The 25,118-nt window shown below is 41.4% G+C and overlaps 1 protein-coding gene across 3 annotated transcripts in view; it reads left to right on the forward strand.

Annotated features, from left to right (window-relative positions):
• The window catches only part of ADARB1 (adenosine deaminase RNA specific B1), a 259,164-nt gene extending 235,105 nt beyond the window's left edge, over positions 1-24,059 (forward strand). For all 3 annotated transcript variants that reach the window (XM_077830584.1, XM_077830585.1, XM_077830586.1), the window contains 3 exons: positions 3,464-3,645; positions 17,967-18,145; positions 19,507-24,059. In XM_077830584.1, the coding sequence (XP_077686710.1) occupies positions 3,464-3,645; positions 17,967-18,145; positions 19,507-19,683 (538 nt within the window). In that variant the 3' untranslated portion in view covers positions 19,684-24,059. The remainder of the gene's footprint in view (positions 1-3,463; positions 3,646-17,966; positions 18,146-19,506) is intronic.
• Positions 24,060-25,118: the final 1,059 nt, after the last annotated feature.

Genomic DNA, 25,118 nt, shown 5'->3' on the forward strand with positions numbered 1-25,118 from the left:
AATACATGGGAACACATGTTTAACTTTAAGCACTTGAGTAGTCAGTCCTATTAACTTCAGTGGGATACTCAAGTATCAGGGGGTAGCCGTGTTAGTCTGTATCCACAAAAACAACAAGGAGTCCAGTGGCAGCTTAAAGACTAACAGATTTATTTGGGCATAAGATTTCGTAGGTAAAAAACCCACTTCTTCAGATGCAGTGGGATACTCGTGTGCTTGAAGGTAAGTATGCGCTTAAGTATTTTCGTAGACCAGGGCCTCAGTCTTTATTCTCTCTGTTAAGGGTGAGAAAGGATTGAGGGACAGAGGTAGCCATGTGTTTGTGACGTGGCTCTCTGGCCTCTACGAACTGAACTAAGATCACCAATTTATTTCACTAGGCTTTGTGGACTTTTGCTCACAACTAAGCTGAAATGAAGTTGAACTGATGACCTACTGGTGAAATATTTATTTTTCATTACCAGTTTCATGAGCCATCCAATCCCCCTAAATATAGCACTGTGCCCTTGGGCCAGATCTTGTGTCTTCCCTTCTGCAATGTGTAACATTGAAAAGCTAATCAATTATTATAAACCTATTCTTATAAACCTATTCTTAAGCCAGGTGGGAGAGGGGTAGGTTTGTGTTTGGTTTGTAAATCAGGTGCAAGGCCACCTATATTTGGTTTGGAGGCAGCCACTTTCTCTTAATATGTTATACACTGATTTGAAGAGAGCACTTTTCATAGACCCCATAATACTGCAGGGACATGATGCATCCTGTGAGGTTACTAAACTCTGTGGTTAAATTTTGCTCTCCCACCTTTGTAACCTCATTGTTTGCGGTGAAGATAAATGGATGTAGATGAGGAGAGAATTTTGGCCTGTTAACTTCAAAAATTTGGGCTCTAAATTTGGGCCCTAAATGTACATGTCCATGAAACAACATTGAGAAGATGTTTGTGACCCTTTTAAAAAATAATACTACAATATACTTAGAAAATGAGAAGATGCTAATACGCGATGTCATGTTTGTGTTCATGAGAGTGAAAACAAATAGTATTAACTTCAAAAGCAAATATAACCTGGAAATCGGCTGTAAAAACGTTGCCTACGTAGCCCTGTCTTTGTGTCTTGGTTATGACCTACAGTATTTCCATTCAAGTCCCATGTTTTTCTCAAACAGAAAGACAGCCTGAATCATAGAAAATTGCTCAATCATTTTGTGGTATTGAAAAATATCCACAGTGATTCTGATGGGGCTAGTATGATCATTTTTAGTTGTGAGCGAAATCAAATTTGAATCTAGTTTTCTAGGCACAAACGCATTTAAGAGATTTAGTTTTGCTTTAATCAATATAATTTTTAAACCAGCCCAGATGTTAGTTTTCATCTTCTGCACTGAGTAGGGTCACCGAATTGTGTAGTTGAAAAACTATAGATACTTAACAAAGGCAGGAGAAAGGCGGCAGGGGGAAGGTTTTGGTCAGGGTCACAGAGGTGTGCACAGGAAGGCTTGGGTTAGGGTCACACTATGCATTCTGGTCTTCCTGGTAGGGTTTTTGAAATTTAAATGTAATAGGCTGGGCTTGTGGAAGCTGTCCTTAATTTGAGTGCACATAGATTACAGGTGCAATTGTAAGACCGAAACTGACATCGTTTGCCCTTGAATTCATTCCAGTTTTGTATTAAATAGTGCTACCTCTGTATTTGCAGTAGTCCATATGCTTCCTCATACGTGGTATAAGGAATACCGCAAATACGGAGGCAACACCTTGGCAATTGGAATATTGGTAAGGAGAACCATTGTGAGGTATCTGGTCATCTAAATATCTGCTTGTGCCAGCAAAATTCTAATTCTGGTAAAGTCTGGAAATGTTCTCAGTGGATCTAATTCTAAAATTGTGACTGACTTCTCACATAGAAAGATGATCATTAATGTAGTCTTTTATATATAATGTGTATGTAAAGTGTTATTCTGATGTAAACCTTGTTTAGCTTTAAAACTAATGAAATACATTTGAAATAATTTTCTCACAACTCCTTTATTTTTATTTTCCAATATTTGGCTAACAAATATAATGTAAATATGATATAAAATATGCCTTAATCTTTCCCTTACACGTTTTGCATTACTGCAAAATGCTACTTGCTCTCCCAGTAACTTGGGACAAACATTTTTAATGACAGGTGAGTAAACTGGTATATGGTGTTTTCATGTTCATCCTTACTATAGTAAGCTTGAGCTTTTTTAGTAATGTTACAGGGTTCTTACACAGGGTTATAAGTTTAGGATTTCGTTGACCCTTTTTAACAATTGTGTCCTGTAATCTTTGGCCTGGGCTGAGAATGTGGTGGAGCTGTGCCATCCCAGCTGGAGCTCAAAGAAGTACAGTGCCTCAAGTGTGTGCTTCCCTCTGCTGCCCCAACTGTTCCTGGCTCCTTACGAAGGGCGGCTAACACCACAAGCCCCATGCTTAGATGAGCCCAAGAACTACAACTGTAGCTAGTTCCTATGCAAGGGCACCAAATTGTACCTACCCTCCTTCTTCATCCACTCGGGGGCCGTTAGGGTTAAATTTGATATATTAATTTTGCAGAAATATTCTGCAGGTGCACTGCAAGACAGAGACTGATCCAAATACCCCAGAATGGGGATTGAGGTTTTTTAAAGTCTTTTAAATGCTTGGCAGTCATCTAAATCCTGATGTATTTGAACATGGGTGTAAAAGGTAGTTTACTCCTGCACATATTGGTTCCATACCAACCTGACCTACCCTAAGGATGGTCAGACCAATGCAGACAAGGCTTCCACTGTCAAAATCTGTGAAGCTGCTGAAAGGGGCAAAGACTGTGTGCGTATGAGCTCCTAGATTAGAGAATCCCTTTGCAGAGCCCATAGACACGACAGCGGTTGTGGAGTTGCAGTTATCCATTCAAAGCAGCAATAGAGGAAGGGCGACTTGTGGGTGAAGGGGACAGAATTGTCTCCTGTGGGGAGGAGGAGAAACTTTGGGAAGTGTCCTGCATCCCGACCCTGGGAAAGGGGACTTTCCCACTGACGGATCTGTTTTGAAGACATCAGTGCTCACTTCAAGCTAAGAGCTCTCATCCTGTCCTGTGTGACTGACGTTCACTCAGCTGGATAGATCTCATCCCTCTCCCTACACTAGGACGTTTGGAGAGGCCCCACCAGCTATGGCAGTGGGGAACCAGAGTCATGGACTCTGCCTCTGAAATTGGGCCTTGGCTGCCATATCGCAGATTTGCAGCACCTGCTGATGTTCAGGACTCCAGGATGTGCTCCACAGGCATGGTGTAACGCTGTGCTGTGGGACTTTGGCTGGGTACACAGCTACAACAAAGTCAGGCTTTGGGCAAGAGGGGAGACTGAAAGTCGAGTCCATTGAGATTGTCTCCTTTTGTTTCTAGTCAAGATTACTTGTTCTGTTAAAAAGAAAGTGTTTTTTTTTCCTTCCCCTTAGGTGGAACGTGTTGGGTATTCAAGGATCCTTACTTAGCCTCTTTGTGGAGCCAATTTACTTCTCTAGCATCATCTTGGGGAGTTTATATCATGGGGACCATCTATCCAGAGCAGTATACCAGCGGATAGCAGAGATAGAAGATCTACCACCTCTGTATACGCTCAACAGACCTTTACTTAGTGGCAAGTATCTAATGGAGAAGGCTGTACGGTAACTGAATCTGTTCCAACAGTAACATAATTTTGCAATTCTCAACCCTTTGCAAATTATGTACTGTGAGCAAGTTGCTTTGTGACTACAGCAAGGAAGTTATGACCCAAACCTGAAATTAAGCTATAAACAGCTAGAATTCCTATTACAGGACCCCCTTTGTGTGTTACAAGACCCTAACAGGAGTTTCTGTGAACTCTTCTATGTGAGCCATTTCCTGTGGCTGTATTTATCTGCAATTTTGAGAATGCAGGTCCCCCAGCAATACATTAGAAAAGATGAAAGCCTGGGTTTGGTGAAATCTCTCTTCCTTTCCCACCCACAGAATAGTGTGAGGTTTCAGTGTTTCTGCTCTTGCCATTGGAGTTATTTGTTGAGCCATCTCCATCACGTTAGCAGTGTGCCAAGATACACAAACATTTGTTTCTCAATGCCTAGATCAATAATCAACTCAAAATGGACAGCGAAAACTTCCCAGCTGTCATTGGTTGCATTTTCTTCCTGTCATCAAGCTCTGCTGGCTGAAGTATATGTTTCAGTTAGCATGGCACTCCGCTTGCCTGCATGGCCCAACTACCATAATAATCTCACTTCCACCCATAGCTTGGTGCACAGACGCTGCGTTTGGAGCCCAACAGCACATCCTTAGGGTTACCTTTACATAGGTCGTCATGTTTCTGTCCCTCAGATCTGTTTCATAATCTCCAGCTACCGCAATTAGCTAATGTTGCAGTTGTTTGTTCCAGATATTGTTTAAACCCATGAATACTGTATTTTGTGTAGAATTTTGTTGAGTAGGATTAAGCGGAATGGCAGGATTTGAATTCTACATTCACCTCTATTGAAAAGGAAACGGTTAAGGTATTTTTTTAAGCCTTTTAAAAATTAAGGTCTCTATTCATTACAATAATGCCATGACAAGTTTAAAAGTCAGATGTTTCCCTCAGAAAATGGGTGTTTCCCCAGTGCTATTCATATTGCTTTGCTTTATAGCACTTGGTTTCTAGTCTGTGTTTGTTTATTTTTCAGAAAAAGCATAATTTTTAAAGCATGTTTAACAAATTACCTGAATTTTGCATACAGCCATAGGGGATGGGAACAGGTGCATCAAATTAACCACTATCCATTTAGCTACAGTGAAAGTTTGTTAATAAGGGTCACATAGCTTAGAATGTCAGTAGAATGTCAAATGATGGACTTGCCAAAAAACATTAGTATGTACTAATAACTGGTGGTTACAGCACACTAATCCTAAACAGTCAATCGTTTTGACATAGTAACTGACAATTGTAGTTGCTGGTTTAGATTTAGATTGTAATTTTTACATATTTAGATTGTAATTTTTTTGAGATGGAATGCGTGTTGTCATATTCTCTGTAGACTATTTAGTGCATTTTCAGCTCTATATATTCCAGCTGTAAGATTTTAAGGGCAATCTTCATGTATCTGACATAAAATAGTTCTATCTGTTTTAAGACTCCTATCACAACTTTATCATTATTATTCATAGATAGAAGTCTGAAATCTTCTAGGCTGTTGGAACAGCATTTTCAGAGAAATACCTTTCAGGCTGGATGTGAAACCACCAAAAGAAAATGAGTTAGATTAAATAGATTCATGGATTTTCTTTTGTTTGGGGCAGCAGTAGTGTTCAGAGCCCAGCACAGTTGGATTCAGGTGGTATATCGGTTTAGTCACAGATCCACTGGCTAGTCCACACCTCTCCCAATAATCTCCTCTCTGGAGGTGCAGATAAATAGGGCTGTGCAAACCTAGGCCCCCCAATCCTGCCTCTCCCTGCTCAGTTGCGTGAAGGTTTCAGTTGTATTTTGAATAGCTAGAATATAGTGGTTTGTTTCAGAAGCAGAATGATCTCTTTAGTGACAGTGTTTTCTTTCCTCACTCATGCTCTGACCTACCTTTCTGGTAAACACAGTTTGTATTAACTCTCACTTAATGCCAGCAGGGATAGCTGGAGAACGCTGGAATCAAACTGAGTTGCACTGTCTGCTGTACCATTAGAAATCAGCATTGTTGTCAAAAATAAAGATCTTTCTTTATCCATAGGAGCCTGCTGTGAAAATTTAGTGAGCAGAAAGGTTAAACCTGAATGTACTGTCTCAAGTGCCTTTTCTTCAGTTGGTAGGAACAAGAGGCCCATGCAGTGGATATTCTGTCCACCACTAAGACCCCTAAAATCCTGACTGCAGACCCCAGCCTTTCAGGATGTAGGAGACGCCCGCAGAACTGTAGCCCAGGGGAACAAGGGCAGTCACAGAGAGTCAGCATCCAAAAACTTTTGAGAGCAGTCAGGGTGGCTTTTCTGGTCTTCCAGTATCATCTGAGAAAGGAGCACATTGTGGTTCAGACAACATGACCATTGTATATATAAATCAACTAGCAGGCACAAGAAGCTCAGATCTAAATAGTAAATCAGCACAGATTCTCTGGTGGGCAAAAGCTCGCTTAGCCCAGCGAATCTCAGAGCCACCAAGGAAGAGACAGATTCCATCATAAATTACCCACTGCCCACTCTTCTGCTGCCCCACAGTTTGGGGCTTCCAACAGGCAGCATGTTTGAGACCAATGTTGAGCACCTGATAGGGCCACCTGAGAAACTTTTCCATTCAACTCCCTCTTTGGCAACTCTCTTATTTTTAGAAGCTTGGGTTGGGATTACCTTGGACTGGTGGATCTTGGAGATCATAAGCAAGGAGAATTCTGTTCGGTTCCAGTCTATTCCCACCAGCTCCCCCCTTTTCCATCCTTTCCCAAAGACGCTACTCACAAGAGACTGTTCAGAAAAGAAGTAGACTCCCTTCTACAACTGGAGGAGGGTCGTGCCCTTTGAGTTCAGGGGCAGGGATTTTATTTCCTTTAATTTCTCATCCCAGAGACGAAAGGCAGCCCATCCAGGACCTTCAATGTCTCAACACCTTCATCTGCCATTTCAAATTCAGGATAGTGACTCTAGCTTCCCTAATCCCCTCATCAAATTCTCAGAATTGTTTCACAGATGTCTGCCTGCAATATATCCATATATCAATCCATCTAGCCCATAGGGAATAGCTCAGATTCCTTGTGGGATCATCTCACTACCAGTACAAGTTCCTGCCCTTAAGTCTTTTTACAGGACACAGGATATTCACCAAGTGCTTGGCAATCATGGCAGGTCAAAGAAACAAAGAATCCAGGTCTATCCTTACCTCGACGACTGGCTGATTCGAGGAAGATCACCCCAACAAGTGACTGACGCTGCTTAATTAATTCTAAAGCTCTCTACCTCACAGAACCTGAGAATCAACAGAGAAAAATCCATACTGACTCTGACCCAGAGCACAGCATTCCTAGGAGCACTGCAAAACTGCAGGACAGCGAGATCTTATCTTTCACAGGAGAGATTCCAAACAATAGTAGATCTTACCAACCAACTTCAAGCTCACCTAAGAACATCAGTGAAAACATGCCTCAGACTTTTAGGACACATGGCCTCATGCACCTATGTGGTGCCATTTGCTAGGCGTCATCTATGTTTCATGTGAAGGTGGAAATCAGTGTATCCACTCAGCAGACACTGCATGGACATGATGGTCACAGTCCTGCAAGAAGTCCTCTTCTCATTAAAGTGGTGGAAAGACCCTCATCAGGTGTACAACGGAGTACCTGTTCTTTGCACTTCTACCTAGCAAGACACTGGTGACTCTACTCACGGATGGAGAGCTCATCTAGATTGTCTTAAATTCAGAGCCTGTGGTTGTCTCAAGAAGCCTGCCTCCATATAAATGTCCTGTTGCTCAGAGCTATCTGTCTGATATGCCAAGCATTTCTGCCTCCTCTTCTGGGTTCCATAATACACGTGCTGACAGACAACACCACAGCTGTGCATCATGTTAACAGACCAGATCATCCCCACTCTGTCAGGAAGCCATACAGCTCTGGAATTGGTGCATTTAAAGCATCAGCTTTAAAGTTTTTTTGCATGAAGAACTTGCAAACCTTAGCACCTTACCCAGAACTGAAGACTTTTCCATTTAAGAGACTCTACCAGACAAGCCCAATTATAGTTTAGGTGTACGTTTGTGAAAGATTCACGGGGGTTTTGAAATGGGAATTGCATGGTGGAAATGAGCTTTGAAATGCTGACAGAACAGGATGGATTGATTTAAAGCAAAGTGACCTGAATCACCAATTACAGTCACGATTTAAATCAGCAAGCAGGAAACTTTGATTTAAATCATAGATTTTAATCTTGTATTGCATTTATACTGTTACATTATTTTCCTAAAGTAAGGTTGATTCTCATTGATTGGTATAAATTGGTACTACTTTTTGCTAACCACTCTATATCTATATGTGTGTGTGTGTGTGTATGTAACAAATAAGAATCTGAGTGAATGTATGTTAAGCTACATAGATACTTAAATAAATGTGTGTGTGTGTGTATATATATATATTTAAGCACCTATGTAGCTTAACATACATTCACTCAGATCCTTATTTGTTACAGTTTTTATTATGTTAGAAAATGGTGAATGACAGACACGTCTTATTTACTAGATGATTACTTTTTTCCTAGTGACTTGTGTCAAGCTGCATTTGGATGGAAATTGGAATTCAGTTAAAATGTCCAAAAGCACCATTTTAAAACTGATTATTAGTTAAATAAAACTAACTCACACTTACTTTTTTATTAAACATGTTTTGCATTTAAAACTAACTGATTTATTAAACACAGGAAGTGGTATCTGTAATTAGTGAATTGAACGGATTGTGTCCGGTCACTGTGTCCTTCAAGGTTTTAGAACCAGTAGAACTCATCCCCTCACACCTCATTTTTAATCATAGTTTGGAAGAGGAAAATAAACATTTGTACTTTTTCAACCCCCAATTGTGTTCTCAACTTTGAATGAACTAGGTATTGAACTGAACTGGTTGAGTAACTGAAATGCAGACAATATTATCTCTTTCAGAGATTACAGATAATCTCTGTACCTGCAGAAGAGGCTAGTACTGTCAAAAGCTGGGTTAGCACTTAACAAACTCTGGTTTCAGATGCTTAGCTAGAGATTTCCACAAGTTCAGTGGTTTGACTGTCTTTAAAACTTTGGCAGCAAACCTGTAAGGCTTGAATATTATTTTATTTCATTAAAATAAATGATTTCACTAGATTATAATATGTTTAGACCTTAACATAGGTGGTCATAATTTCAAATTTAATTTTAAATAGGTTAATTTTCTTTAAAATAGCACATTAATGTAAATAAAAACACTATTTACATAAAAATCCAATTTTTAATATTTTTTTAAAAAGAATCATTGATTTGTATCCAACATGAGACAGGAGATAATGGATACATCTAGAAGGTAAGTTTATAAACAAATTTGTGATCTGTATAAAAGTTGCTGGGCCTAATCCTGGTCTCATCAAAGTCAGTGGAAGCAGGGACCTTGTTTTGGGGACCTTTTATAATGTCTGCAAGCTAAATTAACAGTAGTCAATAGTTCTTTTGCATGGTTGTTTACACACTTTTTGCAGCATAAGAAACAGTAGGCCTTCTCTGTTGATATGTATATGGAAGATATGCTATTTAACTGCTAGTATCTATTATGCTCCTGAAGCATATTACTGTAGCTATTTAGAAGTTGTCGTGGTCAGTGTGTGCCCCCAAGTTGCAGTCTTACATGGGGAAATGGAGGGAGTGAAAAGCCCTCTTACCCACAGGAAGTCTGAGCAGATGCCTGGGGTTTGCTCCGGGTAGCTCTGCTGCCCGTGTTAGCCAGCTCTGAGCCACCGAGAGCGGGGAGACCCTGAAGCTCTGAGCCTCCATACGTGGTGGTGGCCCCTGGTGCTCCCAGCCAGCCCCCGCAGCTTCCTAGCGGCTCCCCATTTTGTCATGGATATTTTTAGTAAAAGTCAGGGACAGGTCACAGGCTTCCGTGAATTTTCCTTTATTTCCTATGACCTGTCCATGACTTTTACTAAAAATATCTGCAACAAGTTGCTGACATCTGCTGGGAGAGCGATACAGCAGTGCACAGACAATCCAGGAAGTTTTTAGAGAGTGTTGGGGACAACTTCCTGGTGCAAATGCTGGAGGAACCAACTAGGGGCCATGCTCCTCTTGACCTGCTGCTCACAAATGGAAGAATTGGTAGAGGAAATAGAAGTGGGTGGCAACTTGGGCAGCAGTGACCATGAGATGGTCGAGTTCAGGATCCTCACAAAAGGAAGAAAGGAGAGCAGCAGAATATGGACCCTGGACTTCAGAAAAGCAGACTTTGACTCCCTCAGGGAACTGATGGGCAGGATCCTCTGGGAGGCAAATATGATGGGGAAAGGAGTGCAGGAAAACTGGCCATATTTTAAAGTCTTATTGAGGGTGCAGGAACAAACTATCCCGATGTGCAGAAAGAAGAACAAATATGACAGGCGACCAAATTGGCTTAACAGTGAAATCTTCGATGAGCTTAAACACAAAAAGGAAACTTACAAGAAGTGGAAACTTGGACAGATGACTAGAGAGGAGTATAACAATATTGCTCAAGCATGCAGGATGTAATCAGGAAGGCCAAGGCACAGTTGGAGCTGCAGCTAGCAAGGGATATGAAGGGTAACAAGAAGGGTTTCTACAGGTATATTATCAACAACAAGAAGGTCTGGGAAAGTGTGGGACCGTTTTTGAATGGGGAAGGCAACCTAGTGACAGATGATGTGGAAAAAGCTGAAGTACTCAATGCTTTTTTTGCTTCGGTCTTCACAGACAAGGTCAGCTCCCAGACTGCTGCATTGGGCAACACAGTATGGGAAGGAGGTGAGCAGCCCTCAGTGGTTGAAAAACAGGTTAAGGACTATTTAGAAAAGCTGGACATGCACCAGTCCATGGGGCCGGATCTAATTCACCCGAGGGTGCTGAGGGAGTTGGCTGATGTGATTGCAGAGCCATTGGCCATTATCTTTGAAAACTCGCAGCGATCAGGGGAGGTCCCGGATGATTGGAAAAAGGCAAATATAGCTTGGGTATCCATACCCAGAGTGGCAGAGACACAGTTGAGAAGAGTTCTGAGTCCATCCCTGAACAACACTCCGTATTGATAACCAGAAAGTCAGAGGTACCAAAGACTGCTCAGCTACCCGTGGTAGCAGTGGAATTGGACCTGGCTCACTCCCATGCCAACCACCTGGTACCAGCTGCCTCACAACTGAAGACATCCTCCACAGGTCCACCTCGACCCAATATTTGATACCATCAGTACCGCGAGAATTTAGGTACCCTAAAGGCCTGATAGTATCATCTTAGCTGGAATCTTCTCTGTTAACAAGTGCTGGGGGTTTATCAGCATCAAGATTCTCTCACTCCTCTGGCTCCTAGAGTACCATACGCACCCTCATCTACTTTGCAAGTGGAACAGCTATCTTCTCCCCCCCCCGCCGCCCCCGCCTTGTAGTATGTGGAAGAGGACACCCCAGACTCTCACATATTGCCTGAGGGATCCCCTGTCTATTCTAGGATTCATCTCTCTCCCTCCAAGCTGTTATATTAGAGGAGAATAGACCTCAAATGGCATCAACGTGAATACCTCCATCTATGACATTCCCCCGCACTGCCCCCCAAGTGGCCTTGCTGGGATCTTTGGGTGTTCTGTCATCAACAGTTTGCAACACAATCTTCACGCCACCTGAGGGAGCAGAGAAGGGCCCATTCTCCTCAACATCCTCTACCACCACCTGTGCCAGAGGAGGTGACCTTTGGGGAGCAAGAAGCAAGAGCGGATAAAGAGATGACACTTCTTACTAGTATTTCCTCCTCACCTGATGAAGCTGTGATGCCTCCATCACCTTCTAGGGTGGATGACTTCTAGTAGTTTCAGGAAATGATGAAGCAAATTGCTGACATTCAACAGATTCCTTTAGAGCAAGTTCAGGAGTCCCACCATACACTGCTATATACTTTACATACCTCCTCATCTATGAAGATTACCACTCTGGTCCATGAAGCTCTTATGGAGCCTGCTAAAACTGTTTGGCAATCCCCATCTACCAACATGCCTACCTGCAAAAAGCATTCTGTCCCTGCCAGAGAATCATAATTTCCATTTTTGCACCCAGATCTGAATTCCCTGGAAGTGAAGTCCATTTATGAACAAGGCAGACAGTATAGCTCCAAGTCCACCCCGTACACAGGAGTCTTACTCTTCAGCTGCACTTCAGTTCAGAATAACAAATCATCAGGTGCTCATGGTCAAGTATGACTATTTGAATTACAAAAAAAAATTACTGTTTTATTGAGCACTTGCCAGGGGAACATTGTGACCGATTGAAGGTGATTATACAACAGGGTCAGTTCCTGGCAAAGACATCCCTCCAGGCCTCCTTGGATGCTGCAGATACTGCTGCACAATCTATATCCACTCCAGTGGTGATAAGAAGAGTGTCTTGGTTGCAGCACTTGGGCTTCCCGAGAGGGGTTCAGCACACCATTGAAGACCTCCCTTTCGATGGTTGTAAGCTCTGTGCAGACTCAATGGTTACATATCTCCACACTTTAAAGGACACACTGTGATCCTTAGGGATTTGTATTCTTGTAAATCAGAGGAGATGTAGTAGGTCTCAGATGGCACAGAGAGCACACCAGCCCCATATTCAACTTGTCATAGACCAGCTGAGCCCCTGTCCAACAGGCCAACATACTCTAAAAAGAAACCTCATTCAGCTGCAGCTACTTCTCAGCCATGTGCATTCTCCAAGCAACAGTTTTGGTGGATTGAGTCTCAGTTAGGGCTGTCAAGTAATTTAAAAAATTAATCACGATTAATCGCACGATTTAAAAAAATAAACACAATTGTGCTGTTAAACAATAATAAAATACTATTTATTTAAATATTTTTGGATGTTTTCTACATTTTCAAATATATTGATTTCAGTTAAAATATAGAATACAAAGTGCACAGTGCTCACTTTATATTTTTTATTACAAATATTTGCACTGTGAAAATAAAAGAAATAGTATTTTTCAATTCACCTAATACAAGTACTGTAGTGCAACCTCTTTATCAGGAAAGTTTAACTTACAAATGTAGAATTATGTACAAAAAAACCCCTGCATTTGAAAAAAAAATGTAAAACTTTAGAGTAGGGATGGGCAAACTTTTTGGCCTGAGGGCCACATCTGGGTATGGAAATTGTATGGTGGGCCATGAATGCTAATGAAATTGGGGGTTGGGGTGCAGGTGGGGGTGAGGGCAACAACTCGAAGTGCAGGCTGGGGGTGAGGGGTTGGGGTTGCAGGAGGGTGCTCTGGGCTGGGACCAAGGGGTTCGAGGATGGAAGGGGGGATCAGGGCTCGGGCAGGTGGTTGGGACGTGGGTGGGGTCAAGGGTGCAGGCTCTGAGTAGCACTTACCTCAAGCAGCTTCCAGAAGCAGCAGCCTGTCCCGCCTCCGGCTCCTATTCAGAGGTGCAGCCAGGCAGCTCTGCACACTGCCCCATCTGCAGGCACTGCCCCTGCAGCTCCCATTAGCCGTGGTTCCCGGCCAATGGGAGCTGTGGGGGCGGTACTTGGGGTGGGTGCAACCCGCAGAGCCCCCTGGCTGCCCCTAAGTGTAGGAGTCAGAGGGGGGACATGCCGCTGCTTCCAGGAGCCACGCGGAGTGGGGCAAGCCCCTGACCCCGCTCCTCGGCTGGAGTGCCGGAGCGGGACAAACCCTGCTCCCTGGCAGGAGCTCAAGGGCCGATTAAAACATCTGGAGGGCCAGATGCAGCCCCCGGGCCATAGTTTGCCCACCCTTGCTTTAGAGCCTACAAGCCCACTCAGTACTACTTCTTGTACAGCCAATCACTCAGACAAACAAGTTTGTTTACATTTGCAGGAGATAATGCTGTCCGTTTCTTGTTTATAGTGCCACCTGAAAATGAGAACAGGCATTCGCATGGCTCTGGTGTAGCCGGCATTGCAAGATATATACGTGCCACATTTGCTAAAGATTCATAATCCCTTCATGCTTCAGCCACCTTCCAGAGAACATGCGTCCATGCTGATGACGGGTTCTGCTCAATAACAGTCCAAAGCAGTGCAGACCGACACATGTTCATTTTCATCATCTGAATCATATGCCACCAGCAGAAGGTTGATTTTCTTTTTTGGTGGTTCGGGTTCTGTAGTTTCCGCATTGGAGTGTTACTCTTTTAAGACTTCTGAAAGCATGCTGTACACCTCGTCCCTCTCAGATTTTGGAAGGCATTTCAGATTCTTAAACCTTGGATCAAATGCTGTAGCTATCTTTAGAAATCTCACATTGGTACCTTCTTTGCATTTTGTCAGATCTGCAGTGAAAGTGTTCATAAAATGAACAACATGGTCTGGGGCATCATCAGAGACTGCTATAATATGAACTATATGGCAGAATGCAGGTAAAACAGAGTAGGAGACATACAATTCTCCCCCAAGGAGTTCAGTTACAAATTTAATTAACGCCTTATTTTTTTAACAAGTGTCATCAACATGGAAGCATGTCCTCTGGAATGACCAAAGCATGAAGGGGCATATGAATGTTTAGCATATCTGGCATGTAAATACCTTGCAATGCTGGCTACAAAAGTGCCATGCGAACACCTGTTCTCACTTTCTGGTGACCTTGTAAATAAGAAGCGGGCAACATTATTTCCTTAAAGGTATGCAAACTTGTTCGTCTTAGTGATTGGCTGAACAAGAAGTAGTACTGAGTGGGCTTGTAGGCTCTAAAGTTTTACATTGTTTTGTTTTGAGTGCAACTGTGTAACAAAAAAAAATCTACATCTGTAAGTTGCACTTTCATGTTAAAGAGACTACACTACAGTACTGGTATGAATTTCAATTGGTATTCTATTGATTAAAACAGCAATTAATTTTTTTTAGTTAATCGCATGAGTTAACTGCAATTAATCCACAGCCCTAGTCTCAACCACCCAATCGACAAGGTTTTACAGCTGTAACATCCTCTTCGGATGCCCCCTCTCCCATTTTCAAGCTTCATGGGATGGTATAACATCGGACAATGGGTTTTGGAAGCCACAACATCCAGTTACGCTATCCATTTCAAATCTATCCCTCCACCCATTCCCCCTCCACAGACCTATTTAAGGACCCTTCTCATGATCAATTGCTGGTGCAAGAGATTGCCTTTCTTGTACATTTAGGAGCAATAAAACCTGTTCTTGTACAGCATAGGGGAAAGGGAGTCTATTCAAAGTACTTCCTGATACCCAAAAAGAATGGAGAGTGGAGACAAATTTTGGACCTCAGGTATCTAAACAGATCGGTAAAACAGCAGAAGTTCAGGATGGTGATCATTTTAGCAATAATTCCCTCATTAGAGTTAGGAGAGTGGTTCATGATTCTCACCTGGAGTATGCACATTTTCATGTCGCTATTCACCCTTCACATGAGGTTTCTTCATTTTCTAATGAGCAACGAGCACTACCACTACAGAGTGCTCCCTTTTGGCCTATCTTCTGCCCCAAGAGTATTCTCAACAATTCTGCACGGTCAGGGGCAGGTCACATCAGGAAGTGTTGACACCAAAGATGACATGTTCTCTGTTCCATAGCCTGGGCCTTCAAATCAACCTCAAAGTCTACAGTGTCTAGATTTCATAGGCGCTTCCCTGGATGAATTGACAGGCAGAGCATACCTCCCTTCCAGAAGATTTCTTGCACTAATGAATCTCATCTCAAGAATTCAGGGCAGTACTCAAGTAACAGTATTCTATTGTCTTCAACTGCTAGGACACAGCTTGTATTTTCGTAGTGCAACACCCCGGCTTACATCTAAGAGGCCTCCAGGAGTGGATTTGAACAGTTTACAAACCAAGAAAGCACAGCTTAGGCAGATAGCTGTCCCCCAATGCATTCTACAGTCACTCAACGATAGCAGTGAAAAATGTTTGCCTATACTTTCTACATATAATTAGATCCAAGTCAATAAAGATAAGGACAGACAATGTGGCATTCATCTGTTATGTCAACCATAAGGGAGGAGCATGTTCCCCATATGTCTGAACCAAAGTGATAAAACTCCTAGAATTGGTGCATATCCAACCAGATAGTCAACTCAGTTTCATATCTCCCAGGTATTCAGAACACCGTGGCAGACGACCTCAGCAAACATTTCTTCTAAATCATGAATGGGAACTGAATTGCCGAGTCCTTCACAAGATATTCTTAGCTTGGAGGTTCCAAGAGGTTGATCTGTTTGCCATAGCAACCAACACAAAATGCATCAGGTATTGCTGCAGAAGGAGTCTTGAACCCCAATCCCAAGGAGACACTTTTCTCATCTCCTGGACAAATGGGTTTCTTTATGTATATCCACTGACACCGTTACTACTAGAAGTTCTCAACAAGATCAGGCCAAAGTCATACTGATTGCACCAATGTGGTGATGAAAAGTTTGGTCTCTCTGTCTAATCAGACTCACCTCTCACCCTCCATGGCAGCTTCCGTTCACTCCTTGCCTACTGATTCATGATGCCGATCAAACTCTTCACCCCATCCTAACAAAAGAACGGGCACACACACACCCCATTTATGGTATTCATCAGAGAGAAGGTTGTGCTATGGGCCCATCCAAGATTTTTACCTTGGGTGTCCTCAGAATGAATTAATCATTCATCTCCTGTTTTTCCCCTAAAGCCACATCAGACTAGTCAAGAACCCATGTTCCATACCCTAGATGTCAGGAGGGCATTAGCTTTTTATTTAGATCGGACCAAACCTTTTAGAAGATCTCCAAGACTATTTGTATCCTTTGTGGAGCAAAACAAGCATTCTGTTATTTCAAAACAGAGATTATCAAAGTAGATCTCTGGATGTATCAATATCTATTTAACTGAACTCATTTTCAACCCCTTTGAGAGTGACTGCACATTCAATAAGAACACTATCTGCATCTCTAGCCTGACTTAAGGATGTACCAACTGCAGACATTCACAGAGTGGCAACTTGGTCCTCTGTTCGTACTTTTTCTAGCCATTATGCCTTGGTGCTTGCTGCAAGATATGACACTGCTCTGGGCAGTGCAGTTCTCTCCTCTGTATTGGACTCTGTTCTGAACCACCTGCGTCCTTAGCGGGGTACTGCTTAGGAGACACCTGAAGCAGAGCATCCACAGGGCTGATACTCAGAGGAGGAGGAGAGGATACTCACCTTGTGCAGTAGCTGGAGTTCTTTGAGATGTGTGCCCCTGTGGGTGATCTGCTACCCACCCTCCTCCTCCTCTGCTTCGGTGTCTCCCTTTTGGGACTTTGAAGCGGAGAAGGAACTGAGGGGAGTTCGCCCACACAGCCCCATATAACATCAGTGCGGGGCACAGGAATGTGTAGGATGCATGCATGGGCTGAAGAGGCATTGCTATGATCAAAGACGCAGGGTGCAGGCATAGCTGAAGTGGAGCACTCACAGGGACACACATCTTGAATAACTCCAGTTACTGCACAAGGTGAGTAACCTCTCCTTATAGACTCAAAAAACTTAAGCTATTTAGCTCAACACAGACAAGGTTAAGGGGTGACTTGATTACAGTCTATAAATACCTACATGGGGAACAAATATTTAATAATGGGCTCTTCAGCCTAGCAGAGAAAGGTCTAACATGATACAATGGCTGGAAATTAAAGCTAGACAAATTCAGACTGGAAATAAGGCGTAAATTTTTAATAGCGAGAGTACTTAACCATTGGGACAATTTCCCAAGGGTTGTGGTGGATTCTCCATCACTGACAATGTTTAAATCAAGATTGGATGTTTTAGTATGAGATCTGCTCTAGGAATTACTTTGGGGAAGTTCTCTGGCCTGTGCTGTACCTCAGGTCAGACTAGATGATCATAGTGGCTTCTTCTGGCCTTGGAATCTATGAATCTTTGATAGCTGCAACAGCACTATATTCCTAGCACCATTGTGAGGCTCCAGTATTACTGTCTGATGTGATCTTGTTACAGATCTTTCTACAATCTCTTTACTTCCCTACCATCACCAGGACAAGCATGCATGGATTTTCAGATTTCTGAGAAAGCAGACATGCACAACTGAGCATGGTAGCAGCAGATGACATCTTAGCTGCACATTCCCCATAAATAGTAATGGAATGTGCATGGCTAAATCCTCAGGTAGCTGTTGAAAATCATTGTGGTATTTTAGAACCACAGCTATAAGAATGCCTAACAATATGATCTGTATAGCACCACCCAATCACTCCTTCATCTATAAACAACTAAGCAGGAATTTTCACATTTTCATTATTATGTACCTCTTCCCTTTCAGGTATTAGCAATGCAGAAGCCCGCCAGCCAGGAAAAGCACCTAATTTCAGTGTAAACTGGACAGTAGGAGACACTGGTCTTGAAGTTATTAATGCCACAACTGGCAAGGATGAGATGGGTCGTGCATCTCGCCTTTGTAAGCACGCTTTGTACAGTCGCTGGATGCGTATTCATGCAAAGGTACATGTCCAAAGATAGGAGTGGTTTTTTACTGCTGGGTTTCAATTTTGCTCAGTGTCATAACCACCTTTCTAATAAAAGGTTGTAATGTGCTGGCTTCTTGTATTGTAGCTTTTGCAAGTGGATATAAAAAACCTTCTCTAAAACATTTTCAAAGTTAGTAATTGGTGTGTTACTGAACCATGGGTAAAAATGGGGAAGAGAGAAGTCTTGCTCCACATTTTCTTTATTATGGTCATTTCTAGTGTAAATGTATGTGAGGATCTAATTACCTGCCTCTAGAACTAAGTAAAGTAAAAATGTTGACTCCTTTGAGCTTTGCTTATAATTTTAATGTACTGGACAACATAGTCTCTTTTAGTAGCTCTTCCGGAGCCGAGCACACAGAACACTAAGGTTAAAAACCAGTAGAGCTAAGATTTGCCAGATCATACCCTGAGACCATCCTATGACATAAGAGGTGGGGTCTGTTGTCTGTGGGGTCTGTAGTTTAGTGTGAAGAGGCATTCCTGTTTGAGTACATGTGGGGTAAAATCCTAGCCCCATTGAAGTCAAAGGTAGTGGCTTCAGTGGAACCAGGTTTTCTCCCCTGGTCCTCCCCAGGAGGTGCAGGTAAAAGTCAAAGAATTGTTTTTTGAAAGTTTGGATTTCTTTGCCTCATGATCGTTGATAAACTCTATAAAAATGGAAAGATACAAGCAGTAGACCATGATCCTTAGGGTTCTCCCAGTCCTCTCTTCAAAGCGTCTGTATTGATAGAAGCAAATAGCACCTTGAGCCAGTCATTTCCGCAGAATCAGTATTCCTACAACAGTCCTTTGGAGTCTATCATTTCTTATTGTAGTGCGGCAAGGCACTGAAATATAGACAGCTGGGTGCTGAGATTGTGGCATAAGCTTGTCATTCACTTTCACTAGGTTACACATAGGCCTTCCACCCGTGCTGCACAGGGTATGTGTATCTCCTGTTTAGGGCCCTGGAATACTGCTTCCCTCCCCCAGCCCTGCTGTCAGGGGAGCCTCTGCACAAAGGCGGGTGGGAACTGTCCCATGAAGAGTAGAAGGGGTGGGTTTCAACGAGAATTGCAGCCAGTTGCTATCAAGCAAAATGACGATGGTTTCAGTTTGACCTTCAAGGTGCTTATGGAAATGAGTAGATCCTCAGGGTTCCCACTGGACCAATAGTTTTGCTATGAGCTGTGAAGTGATATGTAGTTGGATACAAATCAACAGTAACGTTCTATCTATAGAGTGTTTGTCATTCTTTCAAATTGCTGCACTCATTCTCTCGTTTTTCTTGATTCTGGTTCCTGGAATGGCTTTATGTAATGGTTTGTTTTCTTTCTTTTTCTATTTGTGCAGCTTTCCTCTAGCCTGCGTGCAAAGATCCTCAAACCGAACCTGTACCATGACACTAAGCAGGTGGCCACTAAGTATCAAACGGCCAAAGAATGTTTGTTTAAAGCGTTCCTGAAGGCAGGGCTTGGAGCCTGGGTGGAGAAACCAATAGAGCAGGATCAGTTTTCTCTCACTGTCTAATTCATGGACTGCACATCACTTTGGAACAGGGGGTCATTCTGGAAATCCTGGCGTCCGGCATCGTTTTCTGGCATCAGCTGTCAAAGCATCTTTTTAACACTTTGAAACTAACTGGCAAATTGTTGTTATGTTTTGCTCAAATATTGAAAGTCAATGATAAGTTGCTACAATAATTCTATATTTTGTTATAAAAATCGTTTTGGTTTACTTCTCTAGAAACTCCTGTTACTGTAGAAAAAACTGCAGTAAGGCTTTCTTTAACAGTACCAGATGACTCATATTTTTCTGGGTTAGAAAAAATTCCTTTTTTTAATGCAATATAAGCAAGTGCATGAAAACATGTAGTAGATTGCATTAGGTTTTACACTGCATTTTTTTAGTCTGTAGCTTAATTTAATCAAAAAAAGCTACAAAGCGAATTTCTGCGCTTCTGTTAGCTTGGTTTTTCTTTTAATTGCAGGGTTTTAATTGCAGAGCATATAGGTGACAAAGCCAGAATGGATTTTGGACAGCTAGCTTTTCCCTTCTTCCTTGCTCTTTAAAACCAGCTGCTGAAAACGTCATGTCTTTGATGTACGTATTTATTAGTCTGTGACCTGGTTTTTAACATACAGCTTTTTATTCTGTTTTTTAAAATACCTTTACCTCCCATTTACATGCATTGTAAAGTCATCATTTTTTACCACTGTAAACTGGAAACAAAAAATAAGTATTTGTAAGTTAAGAAATTTAGTCTGTAGTGTACAAAACCTGTTTAGAAGTAGGCAGTTTGTATATCCCAGGAACTCATGCGAACACCACCATAACATTAACAGTAATGTGGCAACTTCAGAAAAACAGTTTTTCGTTTTGGAGAAATAATTCTGCTTTGCCAAAATAACCCATTCGTAGAATATTAATTACAGTTTTTCTCAAAGAAATGAGAGGCCTACTGAAGATGAAAGTATTGTTAAACTTCTTTCTTGTGGTCTTCAGAGACTTAACAACTGGACTGTTGGGTCCCCTGAAGATTTTATTGCCTGTAGCTTCACATGATGATCTATAAAAGTCTTATTTCTAAGTTTTGTTTGCTCTAGTATATATTTAGAATGGTATTTTATTTATAAAAGCTCTTTTTTGTTAAAATTTTCACATATGCTAGATGTGAAAATGAAAAATAGCAGGGAAAATACTGCCAGGTCTGTTAAGTCAATGGGTGCATAGACAGCACTTTTAGAACAATTTGTAAGCGAAATGGAAGGCTGACAATGGATTGAAAAAATCCTCTTTTTCTCAGCATACCAGGTATAATTCTCTAGTTATGTCCAATATGTCTAAGTACATGATGTGACATGTGTGTATCAAAGATATTGTGTGTACAAATTCCGAAAAACACCTCAAAGTATTTTTAAGTCCTATTTTTAAAATAATTAGTTGATAATAGCAGTAACTACCTCAGCACAGGGCATTTCCTGGGGAGTAGCGGCTCCCTGGGTGTTGTGGAAAGTGATGCAAAAACTCTTTCCAGCCAGTTATGAATGTTCTGGAAATGCCCTGTCCTGCAATCATTATTGCTCAATTATGAATCAAAGTGAAAAAAATTATCAAGACTAAAAGTTGCCTGAGTATTGTATTAAACCTCCTAATTAGAGTCTTAGTAGCAATACATTAATGTGTAAAATAAACTCTTGTAGGGGAAAAACATTCAGAATGTGTGAAGGCAAGTAATGTACATGCTCTTTCAAAACACAAGATTTACATTGTATCTGTCTTTGCAAATGTCTTTGGCCCTGAACCTGCAAACTCTTTTGCAATTGCTTAAAGTTAAGCATAAGTAGACCCACGGAACTGCTCATTTGCTCAAAATTAAACGTGTGCATAAATTTGCAGGATTGAAGCCAAAATGTGGAGCAAGAACTGTAAATTAGAGCAATTTATGAATTTTCTAGCTGGTCTAACCATGTGGATATTCTTGGAATTAGTCTTACTTATTAAATGAAATCTCTGTTTTAAGGGACTCTGTCTACTGATGATTTCACTTTGCAATCTTAATCTATTTTTACCAATCTTTTTAAATTTCTCATTCAGAAGTTGAGCTCTCTTCAAATTTTATTTTGAAGTTCAGGCAGTTATTAGGTGAGATTATTTTTGTATTGATGAAGTCCTGAATGTGAGTAATATATTTAAGTATTATTGTAGGCATACATTTTAAGACATTCAAATTTACTATGAATATATGGAAACTATAAGTGAGAGTTCCATGCAGAATTCTTTTTGATAAAAGGGAAGCATTTGATTGATATGAGGAATGAGTTCTCATTCTTTATAGTTCTAGGGTTCTCAAAAATGTTTTCCAGGATCATGTGCAACCCATATCTGTCCTCTGGAAGCCAATGGCTTTCCGCATACCTGCTTATTTATTTTTGTTCAGTAATATTGAAGATCAGAAGTTGGGGGAAGAAGTATTCCTCTAAAAGATGTATTTGAGATTGTTATATTCAGCTAAATTCTGCCATGTCCCTCTTTTGTCATTCTGTGCTCCTTTATATTCTTGGCCTTTGTATTCTTTGTAATACTCTTGTATTCTTTACAGATGACCATCATCAAGCATGGATGGCTTTTTATGCATTTAATTGTAAATGATTGCAGAGGATAAAGGCAACATGGCTGCCAACAGCTGTTGAAATTTGGGGTTGACCTTTCTCTATCGAGCATTTAGCTTAGCATTTATTTTGAAAGGTTGGATGGTCTTCTTGAATATCTTCACTGTGCGATTTAGTATGTCATGGTTGTGGTGGCTAATCTTAGCAAGGATTTGTTATGCAATCCTGGGAATTCTTGGGTTTTTTTAAGTTGATATAAGGGTATATCTCAGGTTCGTCACAAAATTTAAATGAGTAACTTTAAAGTTAATAAATACTTGAAGAAATATAATTTAAGATGTTTTTCCAAATGACATTCTAGCTATAATAAAAGATAATAGGTTAGTAACATAGAACACTGTAAATGTAGGGATTTTTTAAAAAAAATATTCTGTAGGGGTGTGGAAAAGAACTTGGACCTGGAGGTGAAACTTGAAGCATTTGGTTATTTCTGTGCTCAGGATTTAATACCCATAGAACATTTCCTGTCACTTGTTGATGATGAATCATACTGTCTTCACATTAATATGCTAGCTCTTTCCTATCCCCCCACAAAGCTCCCAGTCCTTTAGCATAGTTAGTGATAAAAATTATGATAGTTAAATAGTGTGCAACTTACACACATACAACAATGGGCTCCCTGCACAGGTGACAGTTTTAGTATCTTCCTCGTGCTAGATAGTACAAAACACACTAGTGTAGGGTAGAAAATAATTAATGGGGGGTATCCCTCAGAGTAGCAGCAGATCTTTATATGGTACCACTCCTGTGTCCTCATTAAAACCTAAAACAACTCACGACTGAAATTTCAGGCGCCTTAGAGCTGCATCACTGGGGTTTTGTTTTACCAGTATGCAGCTCTGAAGTTAAGTATTTTATCCACCTAAAAATATAAACGATCTTTCAACTGGATATCGTGTGTATACAAATGATAATACTTTCTGCTGGTGAAGGAATAAAATTATTAGTTGTGGGCTGCTGATCCGAGCTAACAGTGTTAGGAATGAAAGAGTAAAGGTGACATCATGAAAACTGTTTTCTTTCCCATCTCTCCCAAAGACAATTTTTTTTTACCAGGGGAAAACGATTTGAGTTTTGAGACATTTTGAGTTGAGGTTGCCACATAACTGAAGTGGAACTTTCTCTTTCTTTCTTTCTTTCTTTCTTTCTTTCTTTCTTTCTTTCTTTCTTTCTTTCTTTTTAAATAATATGCTGAAGTTTCTCCATACATTGAAAATTATCTTTTTGCCTTTCACCAAAGCAAGCTTTTTCACTCCAAGGGGATACTTTCAAGTCTTTGCATTTTTATCATAATAGAATGTCTGGTATGAAAATCATCCTGAAGTTTTTTGAATGGGAAGGTGAGCTGTGATTCAGATATGTGATGGGAATCAAAATGTTTAAAGTTATTTAAAACATAAAAGTGAGCCCACAGAAATAAAGTGTAAACAAAATGTATAAAATATATTATCCTGTCTCCAAATCGCTGTGTGGTTTTTGGTTTTGTTTTTTTAAAGACAGGCAGCCTTATAACATATGATATCAGCTGAATTGAAAGATTTTTGGTGCAATTTACAGTAATACTTGGGTACAATCCCAATCAGATATAGACTGGACATGATGAAAAGTGCTACATAAGAGCGTGGTATGGTTTTTATTTATTTATTTATATGCATATTAAGAATATCATAGAAGATTAGGGTTGGAAGAGCCCTCAGGAGGTCATCTAGTCCAACCCCCCTCTCAAAGCAGGACCAGCCCCAACTAAATCATCCCAGCCAGGGCTTTGTCAAGCCGGGCCTTAAAAACCTCTAAGGATGGAGATCCCACCACCTCCCTAGGTAACCCATTCCCGTGCTTCATCACCCTCGTAGTGAAATAGTTTTTCCTAATATCCAACCTAGACCTCCCCCACTGCAACTTGAGACCATTACTCCTCGTTCTGTCATCTGCTACCACTGAGAACAGCCGAGCTCCATCCTCTTTGGAACCCCCCTTCAGGTAGTTAAAGGCTGCTATCAAATCCCCCCTCACTCCTCTCTTCTGCAGACTAAATAACCCCAGTTCCCTCAGCCTATCCTCATATGTCATGTGCCCCAGCCCCCTAATCATTTTTGTTGCCCTCCGCTGGACTCTCTCCAATTTGTCCACATCCTTTCTGTAGTGGGGGGTCCAAAACTGGACGCAGTACTCCAGATATGGCCTCACCAATGCCGAATAGAGGGGAATAATCCCTTTCCTTGATCTGCTGGCAACTATATATATATATATATACACTAATGTAGCCCAATATGCCATTAGCCTTCCTGGCAAGAAGGGCACACTGTTGACTCATGTCCAGCTTCTCATCCACTGTAATCCCCAGGTTCTTTTCTGCAGAACTGCGGCTTAGCCAGTCAGTCCCCCAGCCTGTAGCAGGGCATGGGATTCTTCCGTCCTAAGTGCAGGCCTCTGCACTTGTCCCTGTTGAATATCCAGAATTATCATAATTAATTAAGCAATTTTGAAAGGGATATTAAATCTCATACTTTAAAGCTTAAAGCAATTACAAATTAGGATGAGCCCTAAAGGGTTTGGGGGTCAGATTACCCCACCTGTGCTACTCAGGGTTTTTACACCTTCCTGGTATTCCCCATTGTCAGAGACAGGATACTGGACTGGATGGACCTTGGGTCTGGCCCAACCTGGTAACGCCTGTGTTCTGTGCTGGTGAGAGCTCAGAAGCCCCAACACAGAGACTAGAACTGTGGAACTTGATTTTGGAATTCATTTGTCCAAATTAGGAATTGAACCTTATATATCATCTGGCCCATC

This window comes from Eretmochelys imbricata, chromosome 11, assembly GCF_965152235.1.
Source record: "Eretmochelys imbricata isolate rEreImb1 chromosome 11, rEreImb1.hap1, whole genome shotgun sequence".
NCBI classification, from domain to species: domain Eukaryota; kingdom Metazoa; phylum Chordata; order Testudines; family Cheloniidae; genus Eretmochelys; species Eretmochelys imbricata.